The 17,613-nt window shown below is 41.4% G+C and overlaps 1 protein-coding gene across 2 annotated transcripts in view; it reads left to right on the plus strand.

Annotated features, from left to right (window-relative positions):
• The window catches only part of LRP6 (LDL receptor related protein 6), a 198,813-nt gene that overhangs the window by 118,610 nt on the left and 62,590 nt on the right, over positions 1 to 17,613 (plus strand). For both annotated transcript variants that reach the window (XM_085884539.1, XM_085884538.1), the window contains exons 7-9: positions 7,153 to 7,340; positions 7,615 to 7,786; positions 13,584 to 13,800. In XM_085884539.1, coding sequence (XP_085740665.1) covers positions 7,153 to 7,340; positions 7,615 to 7,786; positions 13,584 to 13,800 — 577 coding nt within the window. The remainder of the gene's footprint in view (positions 1 to 7,152; positions 7,341 to 7,614; positions 7,787 to 13,583; positions 13,801 to 17,613) is intronic.

The following is a 17,613-nucleotide window of genomic DNA, read 5'->3' on the forward strand; positions in this document are numbered from 1 at the left end:
GTTTGCGCTCTACCTCGTGCCGTTCTCATTGACTTGCAGTGGTAACTCATGACAACTTAATTGGTAGCTTGTCACTGTTTCCTTAATTGTTTATTCTGTGCATTCTCTTTTTATGTCGTCTCTAACGAGATGACCTAATAAAACCAGTCTCGATGTCCGTCCGTCCGTCCGTATGTACGTCCCCATTTTTTTCTTCCGATTTTCTTGATATTTGGTATGTGGGTAGATGTCAATGAGTGATGCACCACGGTATGACTTTTGACACGATTGAAGGTCAAGGTCAAGGCCACTCCAAAGTTGCGAAATCGTCTATTTTCAAAATCTATCTCCTCCACCGTTTGTGATCCGATCTTTGAAATTTCTTCGGATTCTGATATGGAACAATATCTAAATTTGGTCGGGCCGATTTTTAAAAAAATCGTCCTGGTTATCGAGTCACGTGTCTTCAAAGTTGGAAAAACCGTCAATGTGATACAGTCAAAAAAATTTTGCCTGATCTTGATGAAACTTGGTATGTAGGTACGGGTCCATGAGTGATGCACGGCGGTATAACTTTAGACCTGATTGAAGGTCATTGTCAAGGTCACCGATGCTGTAAGCTTGTGAAATCATCCACCATTTATGACTCAGAAATGCGGTTTGATTTCTGAGGTCTGGTTTCTATCCTTTTGAAGACACATTGATCATAAATGTTCCAAATCAACCATTTTCAAAATCTATCTCCGGATAACTCAGAAATGTAGTTTGATTTCTGAGGCTTTCTATCCTTTTTACTCCCGGGCTTTCGTCTGCACGTTGAACCAAAAGACAAGACGACGTCGAAGCCATTCTAAGCCGATCAGAGATCCACATCTACAGAGTTTCAGAGATGACCGTCACCCCCAACCGGGGGTAATTTTTTTTCATGTTTACATTAATTCTTCACTGCAATAAATTTACTTGTGCAGCTATATTCACAGTAATGTTGGCAACAGTCTTTCTATCACCTCATTCCAGTCTCTTCTGACAGCATCATCTCTGCTATATCACAAGCAAAACCAAGGGCATTCAATGATTATCAAATATAACACAAAAAAAGAAATCGAGATACAATTGATTGAACGTACAATGGCAGAGCTCCGTCTTAACTTGTTTTGTCACTGGCCAACCGGACCTACAGTGCCTATAGAAATTTTACACCCCCTTTCAGATTTTTCACCTTTTGTTGCCTTAAATTGGAATTAAATTGCATTAGATCACACTTTTTCCACCTTTATTTACACATTGTAATGAACAACTTCCAAATGAAAAACAAATTTTACAATTATCAGAAAATTATTTTATAATACAAAACTAGAATATCTTGGTTGGATAAGTGTCCATCTCCTGAGTTAATACTTGGTGGAAGCACCTTTGGCATCAATTACAGCTGTGAGTCTGTTGGGATAGGTCTCCACCAACTTTGCATACCTTGATTGGGCAATATTTGCCCATTCTTCTCTGCAAAACTGTTAAGCTCAGTCAAGATGTGTGGTGAGTATTGATGGACAGCAATCTTCAAGTCGTGCCACAGATTTTTGATTGGATTTAGGTCAGGGTCTGACTGGGCCACTCAAGGACATTTATCTTTTTGTTACTTAGCCACTCCAGTGCAGCTTTGGCTGTGTGCTTTGGGTCATTGTCATACTGAAAGGTGAACTTCCATCCCAATTTCAGCTTTCTTACAGAGGGCAGCATGTTTATTATGAGGATTTTTCTGTATTTTGCTCCTTCCATTTTCCCTTCTATCCTGACAAGTGACCCAGTTCCTGCTGATGAGAAACATCCCCATATCATGATGCTGCCACCACCATGTTTCACAGTATGGATGGTGTTCTTTGGGTGATGTGCTGCGTTGGGTTTGTGCCAAACGTAATGTTTTGCATTTAGGCCAAAAATTTCCATGTTTGTTTCATCAGACCACAAAACTTTTTGCCACATGACTTCAGAAGATCCAGAGTGTTTTTTTGCATACCTCAAATGGGACGGAAGGTGGGCTGTTTTGAGTAATGGCTTCCTTCTTGCCACCCTACTGTACAGGCCAGACTTGTGGAGTGCTTTGGATATTGTTGTCACATGCACACAGTGACCAGTCATGACCATGAAGGCCTGTAGCTCTTTCAGAGTTGCCATTAGCCTCTTGTTGGCTTTTCTAATCAATCTCCTCCTTGCTTGGTCATCCGGTTTTTTGGGACGGCCTGATCTAGGCAGGGTCTTGGTGGTACAACACGCCTTCCACTTAATGAATCTTGACTGTGCTCCAAGGGATATTCAAGGCCTTTGAAATAATTTTATACCCATCCCCTGATTTGTGCCTTTCCACAACTTTATCTCGGAGGTCTTTTGAAACTTATTTGTGCTCATGGTTGAGTCTTTGCTGTGAAATGCATGACCCAGCAGAGGAAGCCGACAGGAACAGCAGATTATATTGTGAAATAATCCGAATCACTACAATTTAACACAGGTGGAGGCCAATTAACTTGGTGTGTGATTTTGAAGGTGACCGGCTCCACCTGAGCTAATTTTCAATTGTTATTATAAGTGGAGTGGACACTTATCCAACCAAGATATTCTAGTTGTGTATTTTTAATTAATTTTCTGAAATTTGTGGAGTTTGTTTTTCACTTGGAAGTTGTGAGTTAAGATATGTAAATAAAGGTGGAGAAAATCTGAGTTAATGCAATTTAATTCCAGGTTATAAGAAGGCAACAAAAGGTGAACATTTTGAAAGGGGGTGTAGACTTTCTATTGGGACTGTATAAGGCCGCTGCAGAGAATTCCTGCAGAGGATTCCGCTGGTCAACACCACTGGGAGCGGCACTATACAACAACACACATTCACATCGAGAGAATCGGGGTCATTCCCCAACTCTAAAACCCTGGGAATATGAAAATAAAAAAGTTTCTGCCTATAACGGACCCTTGCAACCCCCCCTCCCCCCTTCCCCCACCCCGAGTACAGCCTCCAGTATTCGACTCATTGTGTCCAGCAGCTTTGAAGTGCATATAAGTGAAACAAACACATAAATTAACACTTCCTAAACTAGAACTGCACTTGGAGCTACCCTTACAAGCTACGATTACAGCCCATTGCTATTATAGCCCATGTACCTGTACCATCCGTGCACCCTATTATGTCGCATTGATTCTTGCCATGGGATATAAACATCATAAATTTAATTTGTCACTCACATCCGGTCATAGATGAGATATATTTAAGTTTCAGATTTTTCAGATAAAGATTTCAATTCAACCAAATATGGCTGGAATACCACTTTACTGATGATGTCATCGGAATCACCCTTTGTACCCCTTGAGGAGTTCATGAGGTATGCCAAGTTTCAATTTTTTTCGTTGAGCAGTTTTGGAGAAAATCTGGTCCAAAAAACCCAGCGTGAGACTGCAATGAAGGCACTAGTACACTTCTGATTTAAAATTTGCTTTTGCCCTGTGCTCGTGATAATTAATTGTGTGAATTCTCTCCACACTTGATTGTAACATTGTGATTTTAATCAATATATTATAATATTAATGTATATTTCATTCTCAGTTACTATCACTGAATTACAATTCAGGAAAACTGTACTGTGTGGATGGCCACCTCTGGACAAGTTACAACTTTAGCCGACTGTTACCAGTAAACGTTGAAGCCAAGACTTCAAAGACGGCCGACTATAACTGTTTCTCATGTGCCGCCATCGAGTAGCTGTCACCGGGATGTGATCCAGCAAGGACATGATAATAAGAGCTACAATTCCTGGAAAAAACCCCCAAAAAACCAAAAGACAACAGCCAATCTTCCTCGAAAGGCACCACACACTCTAACACTAATCCACGACCTGGGCAGTGCATTGGGGAAGGCATGTAGCAGGATGAGCACATAGCTGGAGAATATCTGGTTGGCAAGTGAAAAATATCGCCTAGGGTCGGCAAGGTTAGCACTAGCGCCTCGGAAATTTAACCGAAAGATCACAAATTTAACCAATGATCTATTTACTTTTATTTGCCTTAGCATTATTACTTACTTTTCATGTGATGTACTCTGTGAATGCAGCTGAGAGGAATATAATTCAAGGGAAAATGTCGCTTCCGTGTTAGTCATAGTCAGAAGCAAGTTGGATTCTCCCAGCTCCGCCAGGATGATTAGGCAATCGTATTTACCTCCACCATCGATGATGGACGGAGGTTATGTTTTCAGCCCTGTCTGTCAGCTTGTTCACAGACAGACACAAAAACAACAATCTCAAAAAGCTGTTGATGGATTCGGACAAAATCTGGTGGACAGGTTGGGTGGGTGACAAGGATGAATCGTTTCGATTTTGGCGAAGATCCAAATTTGGATACAAAATTTAAAAAAAGTGATTCTTCACCATTGAGAGATGTGGTCAAAATGTTGTGCAGCATGATATTTCAAAAAGTTGTGGATGAGTTATGACAAAGCGAGTTGGACGAGTTGGTAAGGTGACAAGAGCACGCCGAGTCGATTTTGGTTAAGGTTTGGATCCAGATCCCGCCGACCAGTGGGATACAAAACGTAAACTGTTCAGCCTGGTGGATGTATGCGCTCTCCCAAGTGCCATTCTCGTCCTCCATATTTTCATCTCTCAACAACACATATGTTATCCATCCAAAAAAACAGCAGAATAAGCCAAATTCCAACATTTCCTTTGCCTGTTTCAGCCAATCATTAGTTGACACTATAACCTCAGATATGTGTCTTGACTGTGTGGAAGGCCGAAGGCATTGGAAGAGAGTTGTGGACAAATTTAAAATGTTGTCGTAGAAATAGTGATGCCTTTGTCTTCCGCAGACTACTAATTAATTTTGCTCATTAAAGTATGAATTATGGCCTGGCCTTGGATGACCTTTGTGGGGGGGGGATGTCTGTGGCCCAAGGAAAGGTGCTGTTTTAGGTTTGTGGGAGAGGGGGCAACAGTTAGGTTAAGGCTGGAGACACCATTTATGTTTGTGTAGCTTCAGAACTTTTAAACCTGTTTGCTTGTTTGTTTGGTTTAGTTTAGGGCGTCTTCAAGTGTTGCCTACTAGGGGCCGGGCATTGTCAGCTTTTGATATAGCTCGGTTAAGGGGTCTCCTGCCTCTTTCCACTGTACAACTCGAACATAGCCCGTGACAGGCATGGTGACGTCATGTGTCCTCCATAGTCACCATAAAGGAATAAGCTCCTCTGCACTGTCTGTCCCCAGCATGTGAGAGAATGGAATTGCTGAATGCCCTCGTGGGTGAACATTCTATACAGCCTTGGGGGCTGGCATTACTGAGAGCCTTGGGCGAAGATTATTGGAAATAGCAGGGTAAAGAGGCAAGGGACTTGGGTCAGAATTGGTAGAACTCCTGGGGCCCAGGATTTGTGGAGCCCTTTGGGTGGGGAGGGGCATTGGAGACTCTAGTAGCACATGATTGGGAATCATCTGGAGGCAGAGACTTGTGGGTTGCCTCGAGCAATGGTTGGTGGAAGGTCTCATGGCAGGGTTGGGCAATAATACCTCGCACTTGGGACCTTTGCTGGTTTGTCTCGGTGTTATTACTGCCCTCGGGTCAGCTGACCAGTGTTGGGATCGAACCCTCGATTGAATTGATTCGTATACGCCATTTACTTCTTTGAAGGAGCTTGGTGTATGTGGTCATGTTTGTCAGGGTGAGGTGGGGGTATGAGGTGGAGGGTAAGGGTGGGAAGGTCAGCTATTAAAATTCAGGTATGTATCTCCATTTATCTTCACTTAGATTATGGGACTCTTGAACCGATTACAGTTTTAAGGACAGATGGACAGGGCTACTGGGAGACTGTTCTCATCTTTTATGGTTTGAAAAGGGCTAAGGATGTCTTGCCGCATGTCCCCTATGTTGAACCGGTCAGGAGCCGTGCGAGAGAAATGCTTCGGCATTTCATAGTCCATTCTACGGTGCGCCTGTGCATTTCACCCTCCCCCCCCCCGTAGTAAAGGAAAAGCTTGGGTCCTTCAACATGGCTGCCAAGATTGGTGATGCACTTGGCCGTGCTGCTCGCTGATCGGTTTGGGGTCGGCGTTGCTGATTGGGTGTAGCACTGTCGATAGGTGTGGGCCAGCCTGTGATTTGTGGGTCAGTCAAGATGGCTGATGTGGATGCCTCGATTGGGGGAAGTGAAGGAAGGGGGCATGCTTTCAGGGTGGTGCGATTTTTGGGGTAGAGATAGTGTAAGAGACTGTCAGTGAGGCTGTGTGGCTGGCTGAGCTCACATCATGTCCTGCTCCATGAAATTCTGCAGCCGATACAATCCTGGAACTTTCTTGCCTGCGTTCTCTCTCTCACCCAGTTTTTGTGTGCATGGTTGTTACATGTGTGACACCGGAGGAGGTTTTAGTTTCACTGTTTCTTTAAGTATTGTGTTTATTTATCATTTGTCTTCACGTGCGATTGCATTCATGTACTATCGTCCTATTAAACTGTTTTTGTCTCCCGAAACTCTACGTGCATGTCCGTTTCTGCCATCGTTCCCTTGCAAACTGATTCGGTTTAATTGATAACCTGTTGGTGAATTAAATCCAGTTAATTACCTTGATTTATAACATGTCTCGATCAAAGCACGGGATGCATTGTCACCACTCGGATGCACTTCATGGTCAAGTATATTAATTAGAATTGGCTGTCCTCTGGAAAGGAATGCAGTACATGATTTCTGATCTGTGGAGGTTTTTACTTCTGGAGTGAGGGCCATTTATGTGACTATGTATTGCATGCAAAGCAAGGACACTTAAAGACGATTAATAGCTAGTAAACACAGTATATGGGACTTATTGTGTTAAGCACTCAGATGGGAATATAAAACAAGTCAACTGAAACATCATTGACCCTGTGATTAACCCCTTGCCATTTGTGATAGAGAACATTGCTTGTAACAGCTTGTACTTATGGTAATTATGCTTTAAAACTTGGAGGGTAGGTTCTATCTGACCTCTGTGGGGGTGGTGGCAAGCGAGCTGTAGGTTACCATGTTTTAACATTGGAAATTTTTTATACTTGATGTGGTTTAAAAAAAATTGTTTATTTTGCATTCTTTCATTTTGTATATTCTTCCCAAACCTTCCCCCAACCCATCCTCACCCCCCCCCCCTCTCGATACATGTTCTGTTACAGGTGCTCGTTTCTCTGGAGGTTCTAAATCCAGATGGCATTGCTGTCGATGAAGTGGCAAGAAATCTTTACTGGACTGACACCGGCACAGATCGAATCGAGGTGGCCCGTTTGGATGGCTCTCACCGTCAAGTGCTCATTTCTGATGGCCTTGAAGAGCCCAGAGCCATAGTTTTAGATCCAGTTGCTGGGTGAGTGTTACTTGGACAGCTTTTATCATAAATGCATTTGGCATATTCATACTGGTTATTCGAGGATAAAATGGTCTGTTTATGCATTTCATTGCGTAAAGCAAAGAGCTTGTGCTGAAAGAACGAAAGAAAGAAAACAAAAAAACATCCATGTCAGTTTTTTTTGTTGTTGTTGTTCCTTTTGGATATGCTTCATCAAGTAAGGAATATTTATTTGTGTGCATTGCCAAAAATAGATCATCGTTCACTAACTAGTTACTAATTTGCTATTCAGGTATATGTACTGGAGTGACTGGGGCGTGGCACCGAAGATTGAACGTGCCTACTTGGATGGCACAGAAAGAATTGTCCTTGTCAACACATCGCTGGGCTGGCCAAATGGTTTAGCCCTGGACTATAGTGAAGGAAAAATATATTGGGGAGATGCGAAGACCGACAAAATTGAAGTAAGGCTGAACTCGAGCATCTCAATTTTGCCATTCTGAATCTAGAGGCTATGAGTGTCAATCCCATGCACCTGTATGTTTTAACCTGTAATTTTAATGCTCAAGTTGAAGAAACTTTGGGGGGAAAGCTTTGGGGGGATGATTAGCTTTGGGGGGAAGGGGGGGCAGGATCCAATAATTTACTCTCCACTTGTGAAAAGAGGGAGAAAGAGCATTGCACAGGATGTCTGGCAAAAGGAAAAGCATGCTTTGTTTATAAACTCATAAAGTTGTTATATTATTGAAAAAATGAAAAGGGATTTGCAATATGGAAACAAGAGCAATTAATATGCCCATAGTGTTGAAACAAACTTATTAAATGAGAATTACTTGGAATTGCTCCTTGCATGAATTACTCTTGCAATGGTGGCACTTGATTCGTACAGTTATCAAGCATGCTGGCGATGGTTCCCAGCTTTGTGCACATGCTTTGTTTGATAGCCATTGTTCCATCCCATCTGCAAGGGCGCCTATTTGGCTTTTTTTTCTTCTTTTTTTTTTAGTGACGTGCAGGGTGGGAGGGTGGGCATGCACCGCAGACCGTTGCATTCAGTCACCACAGAATCAGAGGGCTCTGGGAGCGTCCTGACCCTTTGACATCTCTCCCATTGCGAACAGCAAGCCAGACAGACCTTGTGTTTCCTTCCCCGAACGTGTCTCCTTTAACAATTAAGTGCCTTCTCTCCCTTGCTTGCTATCCCCGCTTCTTTCGGCTCTGAACCCCTGAACTTGCCTTCAGTTTGAGGTCCTTTTGTGCTCGGCCCCCAGTCACGCCCAATGGCTCGGCTGCCTTGAAGTCCCTGAAAGCTCACGGAATGTGTTGTTGCTAACGGCCAGTCGATCGGACAGATCTTTTGTTTCTTTCTGCCTTTCATACAAAGTCGGGGAGATAGCTGTTAACCTTCATCTGTGCTGCTCTGTGCCTTTTTTGTAACTTGGTCCAAATTTTTTTTTTTGTCTTTCTGCTTTTGTAGTATGTTGAGAGTAAGGGAGGGATGAGGAAAGTGGAGAAAAAGAGGGTGGAGAAAGAAAAACAAAGTAAAATTTGTTTTTTTGGCACACATCGAGTCTTGATATATATATATATATATATATATATATATATATATATATATATATATATATATATATATATATATATATATATATATATATATATATATATATATATATATATTTTTTTTTATATCCTTGTTGCCATTCTGAACGAGGCGACACTGCAATGAGATGGAAAATCTTCTTGTATAGCCGCACGTGTTTGCAATCCTCATTAAGTTGAATTAAAGGGCTTTCTAATATGGCCCATCTCATCTCAACAGTGGCACCGATGGTAAGGCAATACTCTTGTCGGGTTCAGGTTCGGCGTGGGAAGCACTTTCTCTCAGTTGGCACACGAATCTGCAATTACTCCTATTTCTCCACCAACTTTGGAAATGTAGCTCTTGTGCAATTTGGGTTAATTGCTTCTGTGTGCACTTGTCATTGGTTGCTATTTCGCTGGGTTTCCTTTTCATTGGCTGTGATAATTAATAGTCAAGCAAGCAGGAGGCAACCTAGTTTGGATTGGAACTAATACTGGTATGAAAATGTTTTTCATCAAGCCTCCCCCATTGGGATAACAGCAGGCTTATACCTGTTGACAGATCTGTTTCTGCAATTGGTGTTCCCAATTTTTAATGTTACCCCAGAGTTTCTTATACCCCTTAGGAGTACTAAACCACTATTTATTTATTTGTTTCTTTGTTTGATTGTTTGTGTATTTATTTATTTTTTCTGCCAACGTCCAAGCTGTATCTCAGAGCCGATTGGGATTTTCATAACTCAATTTTGCATCAATATTGGGAATAAAAATATGCGGGGTTGACATAATTTTGTTGACATTGACCTGCTTTTTAAGGTCATGACCCAATTATAGCCATTTAAACATTTTTCACCAAAACTCGACAGGTTTGTTCGATCAGACCAAAATTGCCCTCCCCACATAGCCTATAGCAAGGTTCATTTACACTTAATTTACGTCATATCCCTCCGGGTTAAAAGTCAAGGTCAAATGGCCATCTGGAAGAAAAAAAAACGTAATTTATTATTTTATTTTTTGTCCGCTTAATTTTGCCAGTGCAGAATCTCAGATACCGCGATCGCCTTCCAAGATGTTCTTGCATCATAATAGTGACCTACTTAACAAAAAACACCTTTTTTATCATAACTTGAATAATTGTCTTCCGGTTTTCATGATGTTGAGTTTTTTGGATGGATTATAATAGATGGTGAGAGAAGAAAGGGGGGGGGGAGACACATTTTCTAAATATACAGTGCACTCTCTCCATAAATGTTTGTCAAAGTCATATGGCGGTGCGAAAAAACATATGGACCTGACTGGATCGCAGGTGCCGGGGGAGGCTCACCCTTGGCAATCGCTTTGTGATCGTAGATATCCAGTTTTTATTTCCATTTGTTTATTTGAGGACCAACAATAAAGCTTTCTCTGGCATTATGCTCAACATAAAATGTGAAGGTCAAATGCACATCGTCTACAATCAGCCTTCTTCTTGATGCACCACACGGCTTCTCTAAGTTATCATTTGTGAGGAAAAAAAAATTGCAAAATGTTTTTGTTGTTGTTTTTTAAAAACAAAATTCACGTAACGTTTTCCCCTAACTAACCTCTTCATGTTGACTGTTTTTCAAAACGGCCTTGAGTTTTGATTTGTTTGGTGAACTCATGGGGTCCACTCTTGCACTTGTGATAATTATATTCTTCAACAAGTGATTTCCAATTCCAAAGCCATTTTCTGTGCTGTACTTGGTCATTTTATTTCCATTTGGGCTTGGAAAAGAAGGGAAGGTGCAACTCGATGATGGTATGGAATGAGATGTGGGAGCGGGGGTGAGGGGTGGGGATAGGAGGGACTGGAAATTCTGAAAGTGAGTGGAGACAATGCTGCTTTTTACACTCTGTGAAAGTGTAATTACTTAAAGACGCATTGAAAAGTCCTTCTCATTGGCTGCAGATATGATAAAAGCATGGTTCTGTGTGGGATAGAAAGAGCTGATGCACTCACAGTCTGAATGTTTATTCTGTGCATATTTCCACGAAAGGAAGCAATTTCCTACAGACTGTTTATACAGTCTTTTTAAAACTTGAGAGAGCCATTTGGTAGACATTCTCCACAGGAGTTATTATCGTTGAAGAAATATAAATAGTGAGAAAGTGGTAACACAAAGAAACTTTTTCTTGATAATACTTTAATTGGAGCTCAGTATGAATTACATCGTTTTGGTTGAAGCAATAGGCTCACCCTTTGTTGGTTATCGAGTAGCTCGTGCATGAGGTGTTAGAGGGTGGCTGTCAGTGATGAGCCTTCCTTTCGATAAATTCAATTTCGACTTCCCCGCTGCGCCGGCTGGTTTTGCCCACTGGGGAAATGCGAGCATGGGCCGGGCGGCGAGGCCAGTGTTGCTCGCCGAGGGTTAACTGCGGGATGCTGCTTGTCGCCAATTAGTCACGTAACTCTCTCCAGATGGAGAGATGGCAGGGGCTACGGGCCACGCTGCTGCCCACCTGCTGGGCATGCAAATAAAGGCCTGGATGGTTGATCCCTAACCCCTCTCAGTTTGCACGCGTGCTTTTGGCTCGATGTAGAAAACTTTTAGCCATGTTGTTGCGTTTTGCATGAAAAATTTGGTCTCCATTTTTTCTTTTCTCTTTTTTTTTTCTTTTTCCACCAACATACTTTTATACTGCAAAGTGGATTTACTTTTCTGAACTATTCCTTTTCTCCCTGTCGATAATTTAATCTTTTTATTTATTTATTATTATTATTTTTAAAGCGTTTTGGAAACGATAATTATAGAAACCCAATGGATGTACATACAAATTGCAAACATTGAGTATTTGCAACTACACGATGACCTTGACATTGGTGCTATTAAATAAATTATAATAGAAAATATATAATAAATCTGAATTAGTGTGTTTTTTAGTACTTTGAAAAAAAAAATGTATTTGCTACTTCAGTTTAATCTGCCATAGAATATTGTTAAAAATATTCTGTATTTTCCATAATTCGGACAAGTTTTTATGAGTTGCTGTTAAAAATTCTGAAAAGACCATAATGTAGAATTTAGACAGGCCAAATAATTGTCGTAAGTTCATCCTTCATATCTTCGGCCTCTTTACCATAAAAAAAATAACTAAACATCCTTTTGCCACAGTTGCTGTATGCTTGGAATAATTGCCTTGCTGAATTGCTGAAGGACAACCCCCTGCCCCCTGCCTGGCTCCCCGTCCTCCCACCCATTCATCCTAATGAGTCATAGTTCTGAAGGAATGCCATGAGGGATCAGAATCTCCCTGCATTTCCCAGAAGTCAGGGTACCAACAATTTTGTATGTACATCACCGACACCACTACCTGAGATTGAACCCGTTGGTTATAAATGTGTGCTGGTGATATAGCCTATATATAGGCATGCACACTTGCCAACGAGCTGTCTAGCCGGGGTTTGATTCCTTGCATTTTGCATGCTGGGTGACATATCGTCGTGTACGCTCTCCCTCGGATTGATGTTAAACTGGTGTCCCATCTGCATTCGTCGGGGATGTTGACATTTTCTTGAGAGGAGGTATGTTCTCGCCGGCACCCTGGGCAAATTCCAAATTTCTGCTTGGAATGTGTGGGGTCACTGTATTAACGGCACAGCTGTACCTCAGAAATGATGCATCGAGCAGGCTGAAATCACAATCAAATCTCAGTCCACTATTTATTGTTTAGAAACAGCCACAAAAATAACTGCAACAAATCTAAATGTTGCACATTGGCCTTGGTAACATTCTCTCAACCATTAAAATAAAACAAAAACTGTCATTGATTGTTGCCAAACAATTTGAACTTGGATGCTTCTGTAAAGAGCGTATAATCTCAAGTTTTGCTCATCCCAATATTCGTGGTCCATTGCCCGTTTGAAACTTAGTTTATTTAGTTACCTCTCCTCAGCAGTTACTTTTGACTCGCTACGTGTCCACTGAATGTGCTTAAAGCTAGTCAACGTCTTTCTTTTTTCTCTAACATTCACAGTGAGGTCACTTGCAAGATCTGCACTCGACCATTTCCGGGGTTTCCATCCAAAACGTTGTGCTGTAAAAAATTATGCACACCAGCCCGCTTTCCCATGCGATCATACATGCTCTTTCCCTTCCCTTCCCTCAATCAAATCCTCTCCCAAAGTTATTTCCCTTATCTACTCACTCTTGCCACACTTTCCTACCTTGTTTCTTTCTCCTATAATCCTCCCTTTGCTTTCTTTTCTCAATTGATATCTCGTCATTTTTTTTTTTGCAACCCAAATTATACATAAAATGCGTGTATAATATACATATAATGTATAATATACAAATTATTCATATAATGCCGTGTTATATGTATTATACATATAATACATATTTCACAATTATTTCGCAAGTTCTTGTGGGGTTGGTCAGGAGAAGCTTTGGCCAAATCTTTCACGAACATGGTGACCAGGCCTGACGTTCAACTAATGTTAGGGCAGTACACCCAGTAAGTAGGGCAGTAAACCCAGGTTATGGCAGTAAGTAAATATAGTAAGCCATTTTTGTCCAGGCACGTTACCAGGCTGACGCGACCTGTCTCACAAATTTATATCTTGATTCAAATACGTAACTTGTAAGAGGGAGTTGTAGTGGTGCAGGTAATACAGTCCAAATACATGTTGTTGAATGCCACTTGTGTCCTCACTAGGTCATGAACACAAATGGGAGTGGTCGCAAAGTACTTGTTGAGAATGAGCTACCACATATCTTTGGGTTTTCTCTCCTCGGTGAATGGATTTACTGGACCGACTGGCAAAGGCGCAGCATAGAGCGTGTGAACAAACACACTTTGGTCCGAGAGGTCTTGGTGGAGCAACTCCCTGACCTCATGGGACTCAAGGCTACATCCACTCAAAAACAGCATGGTGAGTGGCTCGTATTCATTTAATTGCAGTCAGTTTCTTCTTGCTATTCTTCCACCTGCATTGCGATTTGTGCGCTCTTCAGCGTGAGTGCAATCAATATCAAATGAATTGACTGGTGTCTCTAAATTTGGTCTTCATTATGCTGACGAAGTCGCTTGGAGGCATTATGTTTTTGGGTTGTACATCCGTGTGTCTGTGCCAATTTTCTCTTTTCTCTGCAACCGCTTGTCCAATTGACCCAAAATTTTCACCATCGGTGCAACTGCTCCTGGATATTTTTTTAAAATAATTATGATGTCATAGGTCATGTGGTGTTGCAGCCATGTTGAAAAAAGGACTAACTTTGGACCTCCGTTTCTCTGAAACCGCTCCATGGAAAAAATTGAAACTTGGCACATGTGAATTACTTCCCCATGGAAAACAAGTGTGATTTTTGTTTTTTATGATGTCATAGATGACTTCGTTATGACGTCATAATTGCATATGTTGAACACTTTATCTGATCATTATGAAGCATTTTGAGGGTCATCTAAGGCTAAATTATATGGGGGTGGAAGGGGGGGGGGAATTGATGTCATCGGTAACGTGGTTCAGCAGCCATTTTTTTTTGTTTTTTAACATAAAACCTCGGTGAAACTTTACAGGTATGATCGCCTATCCATGAGGAACAAAAGGTTATCCACCTATGATTTCATAGGTCACCTGGTTTGACAGCTATTATTTTTTTTGAAGAATAAACCTTTAAAAACTCCTTCTCCACAATGGCCTGACAGATCGAGGGAAAACTTCACCCACATGTTCCCCAAGCCTTGGCGATACCAGGGTGTTCATGAATAATTAATACATCACATGGTGTGGTGGCCATATTGGATTCAACGAAAATCTTTTTAAAATGCTTTCTCTTGAACAACTTCATCAGTTGACGTGAAATGTCACAATTATGATCTAGTAGTCATGGGGACTATGTATTTTTAAATTTCAACATGATCGGATGCATAGTCTGGCAGCTATAGTTATTTATTATTTTGAATCTGGATTCAAGGATTTAAATACAACTTGGTACAAGTACTATAATGATGCAATGATGTGGGCGGAGGCATATCTGGTGACATCGAAGAGTGCCCTTCTAGTTTTTTAGCTCACCTGCAACAGAATTCTGGGAAGCTTATGAGATGGTCCGTCGTCCGTCCGTCTGTCTGTCCACAAATACTTGTAACTTCTTTTCTGAAACTACACATACGATTTTAATGCAACTTTACACAACGTTCATCACCATGTATGTACCAAAGTTTGTTCATGGCATTAAAAAATCAGGCTCTACGGGGGTTGCCCCCCATAATAGGTATTTAGTTTCTTCTCAGAAACTACACGTGCAGTTGTGATGAAACCTGAACCCAACCTTCATCACCCATAATGTACCAAAGTTTGTTCACGGCATTAAATATATTTGGAGTCTGAGGAGGTGTACGGCGGGAGTTCACTGGGGGGGGGGGGTAACCCCCCCATCCCTGAGAGGTATTTACCTTCTCAGAATTGGTGCATACAATTCCGATGAAATTTACGACAACCTTCATCACGCATGATGTACCTAAGTTTGTTCATGACATTCGAAAGATCAGGGTCTAAGGAGGAATGAGGGTGGGTTCCTCACAAAATATGCATTTGCTTTCTTCTCCGAAACAACACATACAATTTCGATGAAACTTGACCACCACCTTCATCACCCGTGATGAACTAAAGTTTGTTCTGACATTAATAAAATTTGGGTCTCAGGGGTTTTGCAGGAGGGTTTCCCCCCCAAATATGTATTTACTCTCTTCTCTGAAACCACACACACAGTTTCATTGAAACTTGACCACAACCTTTATCACCCATGTTATACCAAGGTTTGTTCATGGCATTAAAAAAATCCAAAGGTATTTACTTTCTTCTCCATTATATATTTTGTGGGTCATCCATGCCTACCAGTGGTTCCCTCATTATCTTATCCAGCTGCTACCTGGTGAGCACCCAGGGCTATTGCCCCTGTGTTTTTTTTAAATTGTCAGGATGCAATTGGCAGCAAGGTCATTGTCAATATTTGTCCTTTTGACATCTCTGTTGCATAAAAAATGGACCTTGAAATGCATCACTTTTGGAGAGTTAGCCAACAGCTTGCTTTCTGATATTTGTTCACACTTGCGAGAGGACAATTATCCATCAGGATGATCTCCTTTTCCTTTCTGCATTAATATTTTCCTTACTTTTGAAAAAGTGTTAAATGACTGTAGTAACTTGGTTGAAAATTGTGATCATTTAGGTTTGGGTGCAAGCTACTTGTTGAGAATGAGATAGCGTCGATTTTTTTTTTTCTGCTTTCTCTCCTTGATGACTGGATTTGCTGGACTGAATGGTGGAGATGCAGCATAGAGCATGTGAACACTTTATAGTCAGAGAGGTCTTGGGGCAGCAACTCCCATACCTAATTGGTTTCAAGGCTAAGCCTTTTTAATGGCCAATCTCTGCAGTTTCACAACCGAAAACATTTTTCAGCTTTACATCTTCTGATTAAACCAACAATAATCCAAGTTGGCCATCAAAAAATAATTGCACAGCAAGGAAGAGGTTTACCATTTAAGCTTTGTACATTTCTATGCTATGAGGGGTGTTCATAAAGTTTTATAAAGAGTATTGATTGGCACCTTAGAGTCATATGGCTGGTGTTGTCTTGATGGTTAGGGTGGTAGGCTTTGGATCCTCGGGTCCTGAGTTCAAATCCCGCTTCGCTGTTGAATTAATACCATGTGGGGTTAACTCGGCCTGTCATCCTTCCGAGGTCGGCAAAATGAGTGCCAGCATGCTGGTATACTGTGTCGGAGTGGTAACCCATCCAGGATTGTGCCCAATGGCCAAGGAGACTGCTTAAGCAGCACCAAAGCTCTGCACAGAGTATGGTCCCAATCTCCTCCTCCTCCTTAGAGTCATGTTTGTTTGTCTTTTATTTCTGATTTTGTGGTTACATGTATGCCTGTTATATGCCATAGCTTAATTTATTTGACTTTTTTTTTCAGAGTGGAATCTATAATTTCGCTATACAGTACAGTACAGTATTATGTAATACTAGCAGGTAACCGTGGAAATTATACGTAATTTAAAATGTGACTTTTCCTTTCCACACATAGTCGAGGCACGTGGAAGAGCTAGTACGAGTACACTGAACGTATCAGGACGCAACAGGACAAAAGGAACAGCAGAAGAGGAGGGAAACACCAACGATAACAATGATATGCAACGAACACTTAAATAGCATGTGAATTTAATATTATTTCACTATGTGCTGCCTAAAGATGTTGTTTAATTAATTCAACCCCCACCCAATCCCAAGTCCTCAACTCTCCCCAACCCCAAAGTCTTCACCTCCCACGACCCATCCCCAAGTCCTCAACTCTGCCTCTCCCAGCTCTCTCCCCTCTCTGCCCCCTCTGCCCACACTTGGTGGATGAGTTGAGCAGGTGAGAAGAACAAGCTGGTTCGATTTTGGTTGAGGTCCAGATGCATATACTCGATTGTTCACTTAGCTTTGAAGAAGTATGTGGGTTATGAACAAACCATCACCTGAGACTTGATCGGCTCTCGCCCGTTGGTATCGAAATCGGTGCGAGTTTGTTTGAGTTTTGTTTTTTGGTTTGCTGTGCCTTTTAATAATATACCAGTGTTAAATCCTGTCAAAAATGGAGGGTTGGAGTTATTTTATAAAACTGGAAGATATGATTTTTCTTTGCAAGAAGCATTATTTTAAAACGCTACATGTACAAATGTGACCCTATTTTCTTT

The sequence above is a fragment of the Eptatretus burgeri genome, chromosome 6 (genome assembly GCF_056783735.1).
Source record: "Eptatretus burgeri isolate ZD-2024b chromosome 6, Ebu_testis_v1, whole genome shotgun sequence".
Lineage (NCBI taxonomy): Eukaryota > Metazoa > Chordata > Myxini > Myxiniformes > Myxinidae > Eptatretus > Eptatretus burgeri.